Genomic DNA, 15,696 nt, shown 5'->3' on the forward strand with positions numbered 1-15,696 from the left:
CCAGCCCTCAACTTGCAGCCTTCCTCCTTCGAGTTAATGTCAACTCCACCCTCCACCCTTCCACTTGCTCAGAATCACCCTTGAAGTCTTTCCTCTGCGATCCACCAACAAATCCTGTTGGCTTGAACACATTTTCAGAACAGCACAATAGAAGGATAATGCAAGACACAAAAACCAGAGATGTATTTGTAATTTTGAGTCTTCTAGTAGCCATATTTTTAAAGTAAAAAATAAATGAAATCAATTTTAATCATATACTTTATTTAGCCCAAAAGCCAGAATATGACCATTTCAACAGGTAACCAGTATTAAAAAATGAGATATTTTACATTATTTCTTTCATATTAAGTCTTTGGGAGAGAATCCCATGTGGACCAGCCACATTTCAAGTGCTGAAGAGCCACATGTGGCCAGTGTCTACCATACTCAATGCACAGCTAGAGAGCCCTGCCACTTCTTGTCACCTCCTCTATGCCACCATCCAAGCCAGTATCATTGCTCACCTGGAAAATAGCAAAGGCTGCCTAATTGGTGTCCCTGCTTCTGTCTCTGTCCCCATAATCTATTCTCAACACTGCAGGCAGAATGTTATTCTTCAAAAATAAAAGCCAGATCATACCTCCCCTGTGTACAAATGGCCCAACACCTCCCTTATTTTCTCAGAGCAAAAAGCCAAGTTCAACAGTAAGGCTCCAAACAGACAAAAGTACTGTCTGTGACCATCAGGATTCTGCTTAGCTTCTCTGACCTCACATCCTATTGCTCTTCCCCAACTCATTCTACTCAGAACACCAGCCTTGGGTTCTCTGGAAATATCAAGCATGCTCCCACTTCTGGGCCTTTGCTGAGGCTGTCCCCTCCTCAATGCCGCCTGGAATGCCCTTCCTCCAGCGATCCACATGACCCATTCCCTCACCTCCTTTAAGCCTTTGCTTAAATATCACCTACTTGAGAACTCCCTGACTACTCTACTTAAAATTGTGATCGCTACCTCTACCTCCTATAACTTTCAACCCCCAAATCCACTCTACTTATTTTCTACAGCACACGTTGTCACCTTCCAATGTACTCTGTCATTTGCTTCCTTTTGCTTATTGTCCACCTTCAGGACAAGGATATTTGTCTGTTTTGTTCACTGATATACCCTCAACACCTAGAAGACTGCACGGCACAGAGCATGCATTCAAGGACTTATAAATGAATGAATAGTAATAGAAGAGCCCAGAAAACCAAATCCTAAACCAACAAATGGGCAGGCTGAAAACCACATAATATAATCTCATAATCTATAAAGATCTTTGGAATTAAGAGCATCGGGTACCTCCAGAACCAAAGGGGATGATTAAATTAAGGAGGGCTGAGTCAAAGTGGTTTATAATACAGATCTCTGGTTCCCTTTACCCACTCCAAGCCAACAGCAACTGTCCCTGTGCTGCCATGGCAAAGTGTGGAGATTTGTATCCCGGAAAGGCTAAAACAGGGTCCCTGGACTGGGAGGCACCAAGCATAGTAAAAGCAGTGAGTGTCATTCCCCAAAAGAAGGTTTAAATGACCATGTGCAAAATGAGTGCTGAACACAGAGACCTCTCCCCACCACTACCACCACCCAGCCCTCTTACTCACTGGGCTCCTGCAACTTTGGCAATCAGACCTTTACCTCCAGGCTGGAGGTCTGTGAAGTCTGCACTGGTCACTTGACCGACCTAGGAGACAAATACCCTTACTTCCCGAAATGTATACATTCAAACTCAAGGTAGACAAGTTTTACCTGAGGCTCTGAGTTCCAGTAAGTTTCAGAGAGTCTATTTCAGTCATGAGCAGCCAACTAAGGATGGTCATATGCCCAAAGAAAGCATCTATATGGAAAACTGAGGACAAATAAGTGAGGAAGGGGAAAGCAACTTGTAAGATAAAAAGGTTATGCAAGGTAGAAAAAAATCTGCCCTCCACTTACAAACAAACAATACTGTATCAGTGTGGTCCTTAAGTAAGAAAAGAAATTGCATCCATAAAACAAGAACAGAATGCTATAATAAGAAACATTTAAAAACAGCTCTTGGTGGGATGCCTGGGTGGCTCAGTGGTTGAAAGTCTGACTTTGCTCAGGGTGTGATCCTAGGGTTCTAGAATCGAGTCCCACCATTGGCTCCCCATAGAGAGCCTGCTTCTCTCCCTGCCTGTGTCTCTGCCTCTCTGTGTGTGTCTCTCATGAATAAAAACATAAAATATTTTCTAAAAATAGTTATTAGAAATTAAAAGTGATAGAAAATATGAAAAATGCAAGGGTTTAAAGATTACGTTGAAGATGTTATAGACGAAGTAATGCAAAAAAGACAACAGAGATAAAAAATGGACGAGAAAGAGAAGAAAATTAGGGAACCAGTCCAGGAGTCCTAAAATTCAAATAGTTGTTTCATAAAGAGAAAAAAGAGAAAAGAGAAAGAAATCACCAATAGAGTAATCAAAAATTTCCAGAACACAAGAGAATCTGATTTTTCAGATTGAAAGCACCCCTCAAGTGCCCAGTACAATGGAAAAACATTAAAGCACATCACTGTGACATTTCAGAATGTTAGGGGGCCAGAAGAAAATTTCACAAGTTTCCAGAAAGAGTTAGAAAAAGAGTTTTGGAATTCTAGCAATTCTTCCATGGAAGAAGGTAGTTAAGGGAGTAATCATCTCAAAATTCTGAAGGAAAATGATGACCAATCTAGAATTTTATACCCAGCCAAACAACTGATCAAATATGAGGAAACTTTTAGCTTAAAATTTTAGCTCCAACATACTCATTTTACAGTATGAGGGAGATATTATCTTCCAGAATAGAACAACAAATCAAGAAAAAGGACGACATATCACTCAGGATAGAGGAAAACCAATGTAAGAGAACTATGAAGGGAGGGGCACCTGGTTGGCTCAGTTGGTTAAGCATCTGCCTTCAGCTCAAGTCTTGATCCTAGGCTCCTGAGATTAAGCCCAACATCAGGCTCTCTCCTTAGCAGGGAGCCTGTTTCTCCCTCTCCCTGCCACTCCTCCTGCTTGTTCTCTCTGTCAAATAAATAAAATCTTGTGAAAAAAAAAAAAGGATTATGAAGGGAAATCTCAGTATGTTTGCTCTATTATAAGAGGGCTGTCAGTCGAGGTGGACTGGAGCAAAGTGACTCAAGACTCAGACAAGGGCAAATATTTCCTAGATATCCAGGTAGACCTGGCTCTAATATTTATCTATATTTGGCTTGTCTGTACCACAGGTTAATATCATTCTTTCTCTCAATCCCTGTGGCCTAGGTCAGCTGAGGACACCCATTTCATCCCACAGAAGTGTTTGACCTTGCCCTATTCCTGGGAGTTTGGAGAGCCTTTGACAAGCTTACAACTGAATATACAGAGCGGCCCGTTTCCTCTGACTGTATTCCTGCTGGACATCCGGCCCCTGACTCATACTCACTGTACCAGATCCTCCAGCTATAGTGAATACTCTATTTCTCAGGACTCACTCAATAACCCTGCCCACTGACTTCCCAGCATGAGCCCTTATAAAGCCTCCAAAAGGTAAAGCCAAGACCAACTCCCTGAGGCCCTGTTCAGCTTCCCTGCTCCCCAGAGCCTGCATCCAAGAAAGATTGGTAGGACCACCCTTTCCTGCCACCATTATGCTAGTGCTTGTAAGAAGCTTTTAAAAACAAAACACATTGTTTGGAAAATTATTGCATAAGGTGGTAAAACTATGATGAGAAGCAAAGAAATGACTGAACACAAAGGTCAGGCTAGTGGTGGCAATGGAGAAAAGTACTAGTAACATTCTATGTGTTCGTGTGAGTGATGGGAACATGTTTATACCACAACATAGGAAATTTTACATTTTTCTGCAGGCATGCTACATTTCCCAAGTTAAAGGTGTTAGAGGGAATATTGGAAGAGTCAAGCAATTCAGTCTGATACCTGGCCCTAACAACTTCAGCAGGTGCAGGAAACAGAAGGGCAGCTGGTTTTATTAGCCTTAGGTTTGTTAGCAACCCTTACACCACCTGTGAGAGTTCGCCACATGAATCCCCACATTTCATGTCAGAAAGAGAAGATCATTCATTCACTCTGGAGACAATCAGGCCTGGATTCAAACTCTAGCTGGGCCACCTCCCAGATGGGTGGTTTGTTCATTGTTAAGAAACAGGATAGCCAACACTACACCCTTAGAAGGTCGTGGTATGGCTTAGAGATAACTGTAAAGGGCTACGGCAGTGCCTGGCATGTGGCAGGCACTCACTCAGTAAATAGCAACAGTGGGGATTTTAGGGATATAGTTCTTCAACTTGCATTTTGTTGCATTCCACAGCATTTTTAAATCCCCAATTTCCAATCCATGACAACCACCTCTTTATAGGAGATTACAAGGTCAGTTTATGAGAGCAAACAAAGCAGTTCCGGGTTGGGGGGATATGTTAGTTGGACATACCACAAGGGCCACCCACACTAAATCAGAAATTCAGCCACTGAAGGAAAGCCATCAAGTTAGAGAACCACAGGATGCCAGAGAACCATACAATACCTCAAAAAAGGCTCAGAGACAGCTGGATTCCAAAAACGTAAACCTCAGCCAGCCCAGTCCCTTTGTAAACCCCTGCAACCTTCAGATCTACTGCCTACCACATGCTCTGCTCACAGCCCCAGGCATTGGCACTTCTGCTATCCACTGGACCTTTATTTTTTTTTAAGATTTTATTTATTTATTCATGAGAGACACAGAGAGGCAGAGATACAAGCAGAAGGAGAAGCAGGCTCCCCGTGGGGAGCCCGATGTGGGACTTGATCCCAGGAACCCAGGATCACACCCTGAGCTGAAGGCAGATGCTCAACCACTGAGCCACCCAGGTGCCCCCCACCCAGCCCTTTCTTAAGATGGAGTCTTATCTCATGGAAATGCAACCTTTCTTCTTTCCTAATATAAGTATTTAAGGTTACAAATTTTCCTCTATGTTCCCTACTCTAGTTGTATGCCATAAATTCTTATAAATCAGATTCTCATTCCTGTTTGGTTCTGAATATTTTCTGATTTCCTTTATGATTTCTTCTTTGGCCTATGCGTTACTCTATTTTCTTGTTTCATTAATCCAAATACCTCTTCTGTGCATGCCCTATCGCCCCTAGGCCTGAGGCTGCCTTCCCTAAACTGCTCAGAGCATCCAGACCAGACCACACTGTTGAGCACTTGATCAAAGATGACAAGACACAATCCTTAACCTTCCCATATGGGCTGATTTGATCTCCACAACAGATCACAAAAGACATCAGGGTAGGTGTAACAGCTAGTATGTTTTCTGTAATCCCCACAGGGCCAGGCTCAAGGAGCTGGTGCTCAGGGTAGAACTGTAAGCTTCCTGTGCACTAATGAGTAACAAAGGGGACCACATCACGTGTGCTCTATAAATACCCAACCACCTCGAGTCAGCTTTAAAACAGCCTTGAGGACACACTAGCTTATTCTGTCTCAAGGTAGACTCACCTAAACACCAAATACATTTTTTAATAGACAAATAAAAACTAGAAAGTCCCCCAGTCCAGCCCATCCTAACACTGCCATTTAATTCCAATTCATTCATTCACTCATTCATTCAATAACTGATGTGTTTCATTAACAAGTATTTATTAACTTAAAAAAAAACAAAAAACAAGTATTTATTGAGTGCCTATTTATTGAGCACAAGAAACTTTAAGAGCTTGGTACACGGTAGGTATCTCAATAGATTCTGACCTACGGGCACCTGGGTGGCTCAGTCAGTTAAGCATCTTCCTTCAGCTCAGGTCATGATCTCAGGGTCCTGGGATCAAGCTCCACATCAGGCTCCCTGCTCAGCAGGGAGTCTGCTTCTCCTTCTCCCTCTGCCCCCTGCCCTGCTTCTGTTTATTCTCTCTCTCTCTCAAATAAATACTCTTTTAAAAACATGAAAATAAATAAATAGATTCTGACTGAATAAATGAATGAATAAATTAACAGTGAATGAGTCAAGGTACTGGGTCCAACAGGGCACTTTCATGCCATCAAACCACTTTTCTGGGCACCAGTTCTCCAATATATAAAGTGGAATGTCAGTGACTGTTTCATCTTATCACAGAGCCCTGTGGATGGCTGTTTGGGCTAAAATTAATAAAGAGTTTCAAAACCACCCAACAGACACTTTCCTGGTCTCATGGAATGGCATTTTTAGAGGGAGTTATACCCCAACTCTGAAATGTCTATGAGCCAATCCAAGTTCGTATCAAAAATCCAAGACATACATTTAAACATTAGTTCATGGTATACTAATTATTAATGATTAATAAATAAATGTTAAGTTATCTATTAAAAACAATGTAATAGGGCAGCCCTGGTGGCTCAACGGTTTAGCCTGGGTTCAGCCCAGGGTGTTATCCTGGAGACTTGGGATCGAGTCCCACGTCAGGCTCCCTGCATGGAGCCTGCTTCTCCCTCTGCCTCTCTCTCTCTCTCGCTCTCTCTCTCTCTCTCTGTGTGTGTGTGTGTTCTAATAAATAAATAAAATCTTTAAAAAAAGAAAAAAAATAAAAATAAAAACAATGTAATAATTATTTACGGAATACAAATACAATTTAATCTGTTGAGCTGTTAATTTAAGACGCCAAAAAGCATACAAATACAGAATATCATTGATAACACAACTGATGGTGGCCAATGGGAATGTGAACGAGTGGTTCCTCTGTGCTAGACACTGTTGTTTTACATGAATCAACCCCCTGACTCCTCCCAAGAACCTTACTGATGTTTCACAGATGAGAAAAAGAGACAGGGGACATTAAGGAGGGAGATTTTCCATAGAGAAGCCCCAAAGTCACAGAGAGCAGACCCTGAACAACTTGTATCTGCCAGTTATCTTGTTAGGGGGAATGCCATCACCTCTGTCTCCCCATGGGGCTGACTCCCCAAAAACAAACCAGTCTTGGTGACTAAGCACCTTTTTCCCGTGAATTCTGATTACCCAAGACAGAAGTGCCTTACCCGCTGGGAGGATGTGAAGATGGGCAACCTGATTTCATCACGTTCGTACTGGCTGATGAAACCCTGCTCCCACGCCAGATTCAGCACATCCTCCACGTGGCTGTAGAGTCTCCTGACGATGGCTGGCCGGTGACTCTGCAGGTCACGGGCTGGGTGGGGCGAGTGGGGGTCCCAGCAGCTGGAAAGCTCTAGAGCCTGGCAGTCAGTCTGGGCCTCCCGGACAGCTGCGACCAGCTGTTCACAGCCCCAAGTGCCCTTATTCCAGACGGTGTCCAGGAGGCGCCTGGCCAAGTAGGAGAGGGGCTGCCCCAGGAGGCTGAGGCCCTCGTAGTCTTCCCAGGAGAGGACTTCCCAGGAAAGCAGCCAGTCCAGGATGCTCTCGAAGCCCTCCAGGGACCCCGAGACCAGGAGCCCCACCAGCTGGCTCCTCTGAGTTTGGAAAGCCTCCTGTGTGCACATTTCATAACCTGGGGAGGAGAGTGTGGTCAGTGCCGGACCCAGGGAGGACCCAGGGAGGTAGATGAGTGCAGTGCCCAGAGAAAGTGAAAGCAGGCAGGGGCAGTGGAGGGGGGTGAGTAACAAGTCAGCCCCACCCCAAGTCTGAAGAGGCCATGGATCTACTGGGACATTCCCCAGTCCAAGCTCCTCATTGTATGATGTTCAGACTGAGGCCCACAGAAGGCAAGAAATTGGCTCGGGGACAGCCCCGGTGGTGCAGCGGTTTAGCGCCGCCTGCAGCCCCGGGCGTGATCCTGGGGACTCAGGATCGAGTCCTGCGTCGGGCTTCCTGCATGGAGCCTGCTTCTCCCTCTGCCTGTGTCTCTGACTCTCTCTGTGTCTCAATAAATAAATAAAATCTTAAAAAAAAAAAAAAAAAAAAAGAAAGAAAGAAATTGGCTTGAGCTCCCACAGAGAGTTTGAAGTGGCCAGGAATTCAATCAAGGCTCCTGGTTTCCACATCCGCACTTCATCCCTGGCTTACAAAGGCTTATTAGTAAGGCTTGAGCTGATAGTCGGGGCAGTGTCTCCCAAAGGATCTGGAAACTAACTCTCTTTGGGACCTCATGAGAGGGCTCCCCACTGCTGGTTAGATTCAGGCTGATGGCCATGTGCTTTCCTGTAACAGCTGAAGCATCTGCAACGTGCTGGCCCCATTCTAAGTGCTTCCACATGAGAATTCATTCAACCCTCCCAACCACTCTGAAATAGGTACTAGATCAGTCCCATTTTACAGATGAAGAAACCAAGGCACAGAGAGGCCAAGTGACTTGTACAAGGGTTCTCAGCCAGATGAGGTGGAGCCGGGGTTTGAGCCCAAGCAGTGCGATTCCAGAATGCATGCCCGTAATTCCCCCATATTTGGGTTCCCCCACAGGGGCCCCAAGCCCATGCCTGCTAGGGTAACCCCCTGCGACCCCCAAGGGCAGACCAGATCATTGCTATAAAGATGTCAACCCAGGTGAAGCAAAAATCAGAGTGCACCCTAAGTCATTTCAAAGCTCAAGGGAGCACAGACCCCAATTGTCACTACCTCCTTCCCAACAGCCCCCAGGCCCACACTTCCCTCTCACTCCCTCACCACTAGAGCTTACATGCTGTCACCTCTGTCATTGGCTTGCTCTAGGCTCAGCTTTCAGACTCTGGGCTCTGGGAGTTTGAGGGGAAGGGATTTCTGCAAGCTCGAAGCCCCAGGAGGGTCCCCAAGCAGGACAGAAAATCTCTCAGCAGAGTCCCTTCTGCAACTGTCATAGGACCCAGGGAGGTGAACAAGTGCAGTGCCCAGAGAAAGTGAAAGCAAAAAGGAAAAAAAAAAAAAGAGGAACACCTCCTTCTTTTTATAAAATACGGACACACTGAAATACTCAAGGGAGCAGATGCCAAGGCGCTTGGAGATTTTGCATCTCTCCTATTTGCTGTTTATGTGTCTCTCCCCCTTCTTGGCCCAAGTAGAAGCCTGGGTCTTACTCATCCTGGCATCCCTAAGCTTGGCACAGGGCTGAGCCTCAGGGAGGCATGGTGGGAATGCTCATGAATCAAAAATCCACCAAGGAAAGGGAGGGGCTAGAACATTCTGTGCCTGCCCTCATGTGCCAGCCAAAGGAAGTGAAAGGAGACATCTCCGACTCAGACTGCTGCCAGCACTCAGGATGGAAGCCTTGGGCTGGCCAGGTGAGGAGACAAAGGCAAGGCAAGGTCGCCTGTATGTCAGGCAGCTTATGAGGGCATCCCCGATGCAGAGGCTGCTCTAAGGCAGTTCTCTCTGGCCAAGCAGGCCTCCGCCCTGTGCCCACTGTCAGGCAGAGGAGTCAGGAGGGTAGATATGGGGAGGGGGAGAGGAGAGAACAGGTAGGAAAGCTCTGGACTTGGCCCTGGCATGGCTCTTGGCTCTGGAAACCCCAGCCCCCCTGCAATCCCCACCCAGGACCTGGGGAAAAGAGCCACCAGCCCCTCCCTCTGGGAACAGCCCAGATATGAGGTGGGCGCTCTCCCTCTGACCCAAAGCCTGGAGGGCATGTGTGTGGCCGAAGTTAGCATGAGACTACACAACACCTACACCTCTCACCCAGAGGATGCCTGAGGATGGACCACTGCCCCCTCTCTAGGGAGAACCTAGACCACCCTCTCCCCCTGCAAAGATCATTAGGCTGGAGTGGGGGAGGCACAGCCAAGTCACCTGTGGGCAGGCCTTGAGCAGGACGGCAAAGGCCGAGAGGCACGGGACTGGCAGGTCTAGGTTTGCCCACAGGCTCCACCTTCCGGGGAAGTCCCCAAAGGATGGTCTGGAAGCCAGAGTTGGCCAAGCTACTGTGCAGAACTAGGAAATTTTCATCAGTTCTGGTGCAAAGCCTGGTGCATCACTGTGACCTGCACCGAGAGACGCCCTGGACCTGAGACATGCCCTCAGCTGTGCTCACCCACAAGGGGCCACACTGTGAGTAAGGAGGGGCCCTTCCCAAACACACCGAGTCTAGAGTAGCCGACACATGCTCGAGCCACACACACCCAACAAGTGACATCAAGGATCTGTGGAGCCTTAAGGGTTGGTGCTCTGTCCCCCCACCAGCAGCTGGAAAGTCCCAGCTCTTCCCCTGGCCTCCTTCCAGAAACCTCAGAGCAGGAAAAATCCTCAAGGACAAAGTTGGTCTGACCCCTGTCTCTGAGCTGGCATTATCCTTTCTTAGTCTAAACACCCAGGGGGAGAACCTGGCCTCGCTGCGGTCTTCAAACAAACAGCTTGGGAAGTCCTTCATCATGTCTAACTTAAGTTTCTCCTGCTATAGCTTCAATTGGGAATGAGAGAAAACAGATGACCAATCATCCCCTATTTCATAAATGTTGTCTCTAAAATCCTGCTTCCTGCCCCCTTATCACCTGTTCAGATCTCCCCTCTTCAGATTGACTAAATCAGTCCATATCCACTGTCTTCTTCTCTACTTGAGTTACAACTTTGGAGTCCACACAGCCTTCTCTCCTTGAGGAAGGTGAAGCCTATGCCAAGAATGAAGCATGAAACAGAGTCAAGTGGAAGGGGGCAACCCACATGGGCCCTCCCTTACTCCAGAGCCCAGGCACTGGATCCATCCCTGTGCCTCTTCCATTCCCCCTCCTTCCCTGAGCTTTTCTCTGGGAGACCGTTTCCCACCAGCACACAGACTGGACTGTCTCCATCAGGAGAGCAGAGCCCTCTCTTCCTCTGGTGGCTCCAACTCCAATTCTCTGACTGCCTTCATGGCAGGACTCCTCAATTCCTCCCTGCCATCCCCTCCAGGCGTGTCCCCCTGGGGGGTCCCCCATACTGCTCTTATCTCAGCTGGGTTCTCAGCCCAGGACTAGCTGGGTCTGCCAAAAACTTCTCTCAGAACGGCTCCCCCCCCCCCCCCCCGCCGAACCACTCCCCTCACTGCCGTAGGGGGCACCCCAACTCTGATTCCTCCGCCCATCCCAGGGGCTGCTCCTTCTGTCTCCTTGGCTGGTTCCTGATGCTGGGAGCCACAGGGCTCCTGGGTTGGGTCTCTCTCCTCCATACCACCCTCTCCCCTAAGGGAGTCCACCTGCTCTTACAGCTCTAAATGCCAGCCCCAAATTTTACTTCCTGCTCCAACCTCCCCACTAAACTTTCCCAACTGCTTACTAGGCATCTTCCTGTGGACACCTAATGGGCACTCAAACATAACAAGCATAAACCAGCAGTCCAGATCTTCCCCCTAACAGCTCCCATTTCAGGAGAGGCCAGCTCCAAACTTTCAGAGTCTCAGGCCAAAAACCTTCAAAGTCATCCCTGACTCCACCTCTCATATCCAAATCCTCCCAACCCTACCTTCAAATTACACCCCAAATCGGAAAATCCGATATTTTCCCACAGCCTCTATGCCATGGGTGCAAGCTCCCAGGGTCCCTCCTCAGAATGACAACAGTGACCCCATCTCTGCCCCCCGCCACCTTCTGCCCTGACCTCCCTACAGTGTGACTTCGTCAGCTAACTCCTGAGTCAGAGCAGGTGACTCCTCTCTTCAAACTCCTCAGTGGCTCTCACTGCACTCAGAGTACAAAGCCAAGTCCTCACAGCCACCTTCAAGGCCCCATGCAATGGATCCCCACCTTCCCACCCCTTACCTCTCTGCACTCATCTCCTACTAACCCTTCATGGGCTCCTCATCCACCCTGCTCCAGCTACACAGACCTCCTCCTTGTTCCCAGAACAAGCTGGACCTGCTCCCACCAGGCATGCCCCTGCCTGAGGGCCTTTGTACATGCTCTGTGCTCTTCCCTCTAGGGATGCACTGTCCTTCCCCTCAGATACTCACATAACTTACTTTTCACCTCCTCCAAGGCTTTGTTCAGTTGTCACCACCTCCAAGAGGCCCTCCCTGACCATGCTATATAAAACTGCAATACCCAACCCCAGCCCTCACCCTCCTTTCCTGCTTTGTTCTTCTCCACAGAATTTCTCACTGCCTGAGAGATCATGTGTATACTTTAAATTTGATTGCTGTCCTATTCCTGCCTAGCATATGAACTCCATTAAGGCAGGAAGTTTTGTCTAATTATTTATTACTATAGCCTGATGTCTCTCACCTAGTGTATCGATAAAGATCATTTGAATGAATAAAAGAATAAATTTACTCTGCATGGCTCCAGAAGGCAGAACAGAGCAGTGGAACAGAGTAGTGGAAATCTGCAAGCTGCTGATTTTAGATGAATGTGACGAGCTGCAGGACAATGAACAGGTACCCTGTAAGTCACCATCACCGAGCATATATACGCAGCAGAGGGATCCTGCACCAGGTGGGAGGTGGGTGGACTGGATAGGGTCCCCTCCAGCCTCAGATCCCTGACCGGCAAAGGGGATCTGAGCAACGAACAAACTTAAGAGGCAGAGAGATTGGGACAGGAGAACAGAGGCAATGGGAGTGTCACTCTGGTCTTCACCAAGGGGACAGGGGACATGGAGACAAGAACAGCCCAGAGGGAGACTGATGCCACACAAGGGAGAAGCAAGAGCAGGCATACAGCCAGGAGGCCCCCGTGGGAGAGGAAGATTCGGGGAGGCTTTTTAGTTTTCTAGAAAGCAAATAGGACCAGATGGCTGCTCCTCAACAGGAGGACCAAAGGCGAGGGAAGAAGGCACAGCGGATGCGCGGCTGGGCAGGCCCTGCTGTTGGCCAGTGTGGGAAGGGACGGGGATACCCACCAAGGGAGGGAAGGACGCAGGAGGCCCCCCTAAGTCTTAACAGGGTTAGAGATCATCCACGCACTCTCTCGCCTATTCCCCCCCATTTGCAGGCATGATGAAGACGGGGAAACTGAGGCCCAGAGAGAGGAGGAGCCTCGACTGAGTGCAGCCTCCTCTAAGAACTGAATTCTCATTCCCAGGCCAGCCTCGTGCCTCAGGACTTCTCATCCTTCAGGCTCTCCCTCCAAATCCGTCGGGATCACCTCTCTCCAAACCTCAAAGGCTGGGGGGCAGAGGGCAGGAAGTTCTGCTCACACCCCTAAATCTCCTCTGTAGCCCCTGCCCGCGGGAGGAGGGGGTCCGCTACCTCGCGGCTCCCGCCCCCCTTTCCTACTACCTTCTATTTAGACCCCGGGACTCCCAAAGGGAAAACCAAGGGATCCCCACCCCCAAGCCCGGCACCCGGGACGGCTCCAAAGCCAAGTGTCTGGGACTGGGGGGGGGGGGGGCAGCTCCCCTCGGCGCCTAGGCCCTCCCCGGCCCCCGTGCTGGGTACAGGAGGGCACTCACCGCACAGTCAATTGCGCCCCAATTCCTCCGCTCCGTCTGGCCCCAAATATCCTGGCTCCGACTCTCACTCAGAATCCGCTCAGACCCCGCCCCTCCTGTCCGGGCGCCCCGCCCCCGCGCTCTGCGCGCCCACGCACCCCCCGTGGGCCTCAGCCCCGCCCCCGCACCGCGCCCACCCACCCCGCCCAGCGGGCCACCCTGCTCCGGCCCGGGCGCCCCGCCCCCGCGCCCTGCCCACCCAGTGGGCCCCAAACCTCGGCCCGGGCGCCCCGCGCTGTGCCCACCCTCCCCAGCCTGGCGGGCCACGCCCCTCCGGCCCGGGCGCCCCGCCCCTGCGCAGCGGGCCTCACGCCCTGGGTCGGGGCGCCCTACCCTAGCCCGCACCTGGGCAGCCGAGGAGCCTGGTTAGGACGGGCAGGCACAGGCCCGGGAGGCCCGCTAATAGGACCTGGGCCAAGTGTGTCCCACTTTTAACGAGCCACCTTTCTGGTGGAGGGAACCAGAGAGTCTCTCAGGGCAAGCCCCCCGCTGGAGACACACACGCCCCAGACGTCCTGTGGAAGGAAAAGCTAAGAAAGCTGTGGGAGCAGGTGTTAACCCTGGGCCCTTTGACAGCAGTAAGTCCATAGTCATCTAAGGCCTTAATACTGTGAAGTCCCAGAACAGTGTTTTCCAGAGTGTGATGGGTTTCATATTTGGTGAGAGTGGACAGGGCGTTTAAAGTTCCTCTTTTTTTCCTTTTTCTTGCAAGCCTTCTGTTTAAGTTGAAGCAAGCCCTCTCTGTGTGGAACTAATGGGCCTTGAGCCTCTCTCTAACACTGCCGGGTCTACTTGGCTCTGCCGCAGTGTCTAACTAGAATCTAACAGCACTGTTTTGTTTCCATTAAACTAAATTTATTTTATTTTATGGTTTCCAATTCTCCTGAGCAAGTGACACCGGTTTTCCACTGAAGGTATTAATAGAAATGTTCCTTCTAAAACACTGGTATTTGGAAATTTTTTCATGTAAAGGAAAATAACTGACATTTTTACGTGATGCTTATTATGTGCCAGGTTTTACCTACATTTGCCCAATTAATCTCAGCTACAGGGCATTGGCTATCATTATTTAAAATTTATAGATGAAACTGAGGCACAGAAAAAGTTATCTATCTAGTGACAGCAGAGCCAGGATTTGCCCTCAGGCATCCGGCACCAAAGTTCTGGCTCTCACCACTACCCGCCTTGCCTCCAGGTAAATACCTGCACTGATGGTGCACAGTAGCCCAGGTTGGGGAATGCTGAGTTAAAAGAACTGTATCTACCCCGGGGAGATCATTCCAGGTGGTGCACAGATCTATCTACAGGACTGTTCACCACTATCTTATCTGTAAGAGTGAAAAGCTGGGAGCCTAATGCCAGCTAATAGCAGATTACTTAGGAACATTGCCAGAGTAACTAAACCTGGAAGTGAACTGACTCATCTTCTCTTATACCCTATATCCAACCTGGGAGCACATTTTCCAGCTTGACCTTCAATACAGATCCAGAATGCAGTCACTTCTTAACTATATCCACCATGACCGCCTGGGTGCAAATCACCATCATCTCTCACCTGGGTTATGGCAAGAGTTTCCAGGCATTCTCCATGATTCCAGCTACAGTCTTCCTTCAACACAGTAGCTGCAGTGGGTCTGTTTAAAAAAAAAAAAAAAAAAAAGTGAGATTGTATTACTCCTCCTCTGCTGAAACCTGTCTGATGAGACCCATCTCAAAGTAAAAGCCCAGTGGAGGTCCTTACAGTTGATGTTTGCACCTAGAGCCCTAATTGAACTACCCCCTCATTCATTCTGCTCCAGCCACACTTGTCTTCTGGCTGTTCCTGGAACATGTCAGGCCTGCTGCCACTGCCGGGCCTTCTTGTTTGCTGTCCCTTCTGCCTGGAATGCTTTTCTTCTAGAAATCTACATAGCTCCCTTCTTCACCTCTTTCAGGCCTTTGCTTAAATGTAACTTTCTCAGTGAGGCCTTCCCTGCCAGTCTTATGCACAGTGGCAACCCCTCCCCCCACATCCTTTTCCCTGCTTTATTTTATATTTTTCTCCAGCACACTTATCTGTATACAACCTATGGAATATATTTCCTTATTTATTGTCTTTGCTATTAGTCTCTCACCCAAAAGAATATAAACTGCAAAGTAACAGAAACCTTTCTGTCTTGGTTCCTGTCTTGTCCCAGGGTCTAGAATAGGACCTGGCGTGCAGTAAATATCTGTTACGTGAATGTAGCAAAAATAATGCTATATTCTAATAACCAAGGAAAGTGATTGAGCTACTGTAGACCACAAGAGCTGCAGCCTCATAAACATCATGTTGGGTGAAAGGATCTAGATGCAGAAGTATTATACTGTCGAATATCATTTATATAAAGTTCAAAAGCAGGAAAAACTAAGTTACAGTGATAGG

General features: G+C 48.6%; 1 protein-coding gene across 6 annotated transcripts in view; it reads right to left on the reverse strand.

Moving 5' to 3' along the window:
- The window catches only part of NOD2 (nucleotide binding oligomerization domain containing 2), a 36,443-nt gene extending 23,082 nt beyond the window's left edge, over positions 1 to 13,361 (reverse strand). For 3 of the 6 annotated variants that reach the window (XM_072827094.1, XM_072827093.1, XM_072827092.1), the window contains exons 1-2: positions 13,254 to 13,361; positions 7,010 to 7,476 (exon numbers count right to left, since the gene is read on the reverse strand). In XM_072827094.1, the coding sequence (XP_072683195.1) occupies positions 7,010 to 7,468 (459 nt within the window). In that variant the 5' untranslated portion in view covers positions 7,469 to 7,476; positions 13,254 to 13,361. Of the gene's footprint in view, positions 1 to 1,768; positions 1,869 to 7,009; positions 7,477 to 13,253 lie in introns of those variants that run through there. The other 3 variants (XM_072827095.1, XM_072827097.1, XM_072827096.1) reach the window with 3 other exon arrangements.
- Positions 13,362 to 15,696: the final 2,335 nt, after the last annotated feature.

This window comes from Canis lupus, chromosome 5, assembly GCF_048164855.1.
Source record: "Canis lupus baileyi chromosome 5, mCanLup2.hap1, whole genome shotgun sequence".
NCBI lineage: Eukaryota > Metazoa > Chordata > Mammalia > Carnivora > Canidae > Canis > Canis lupus.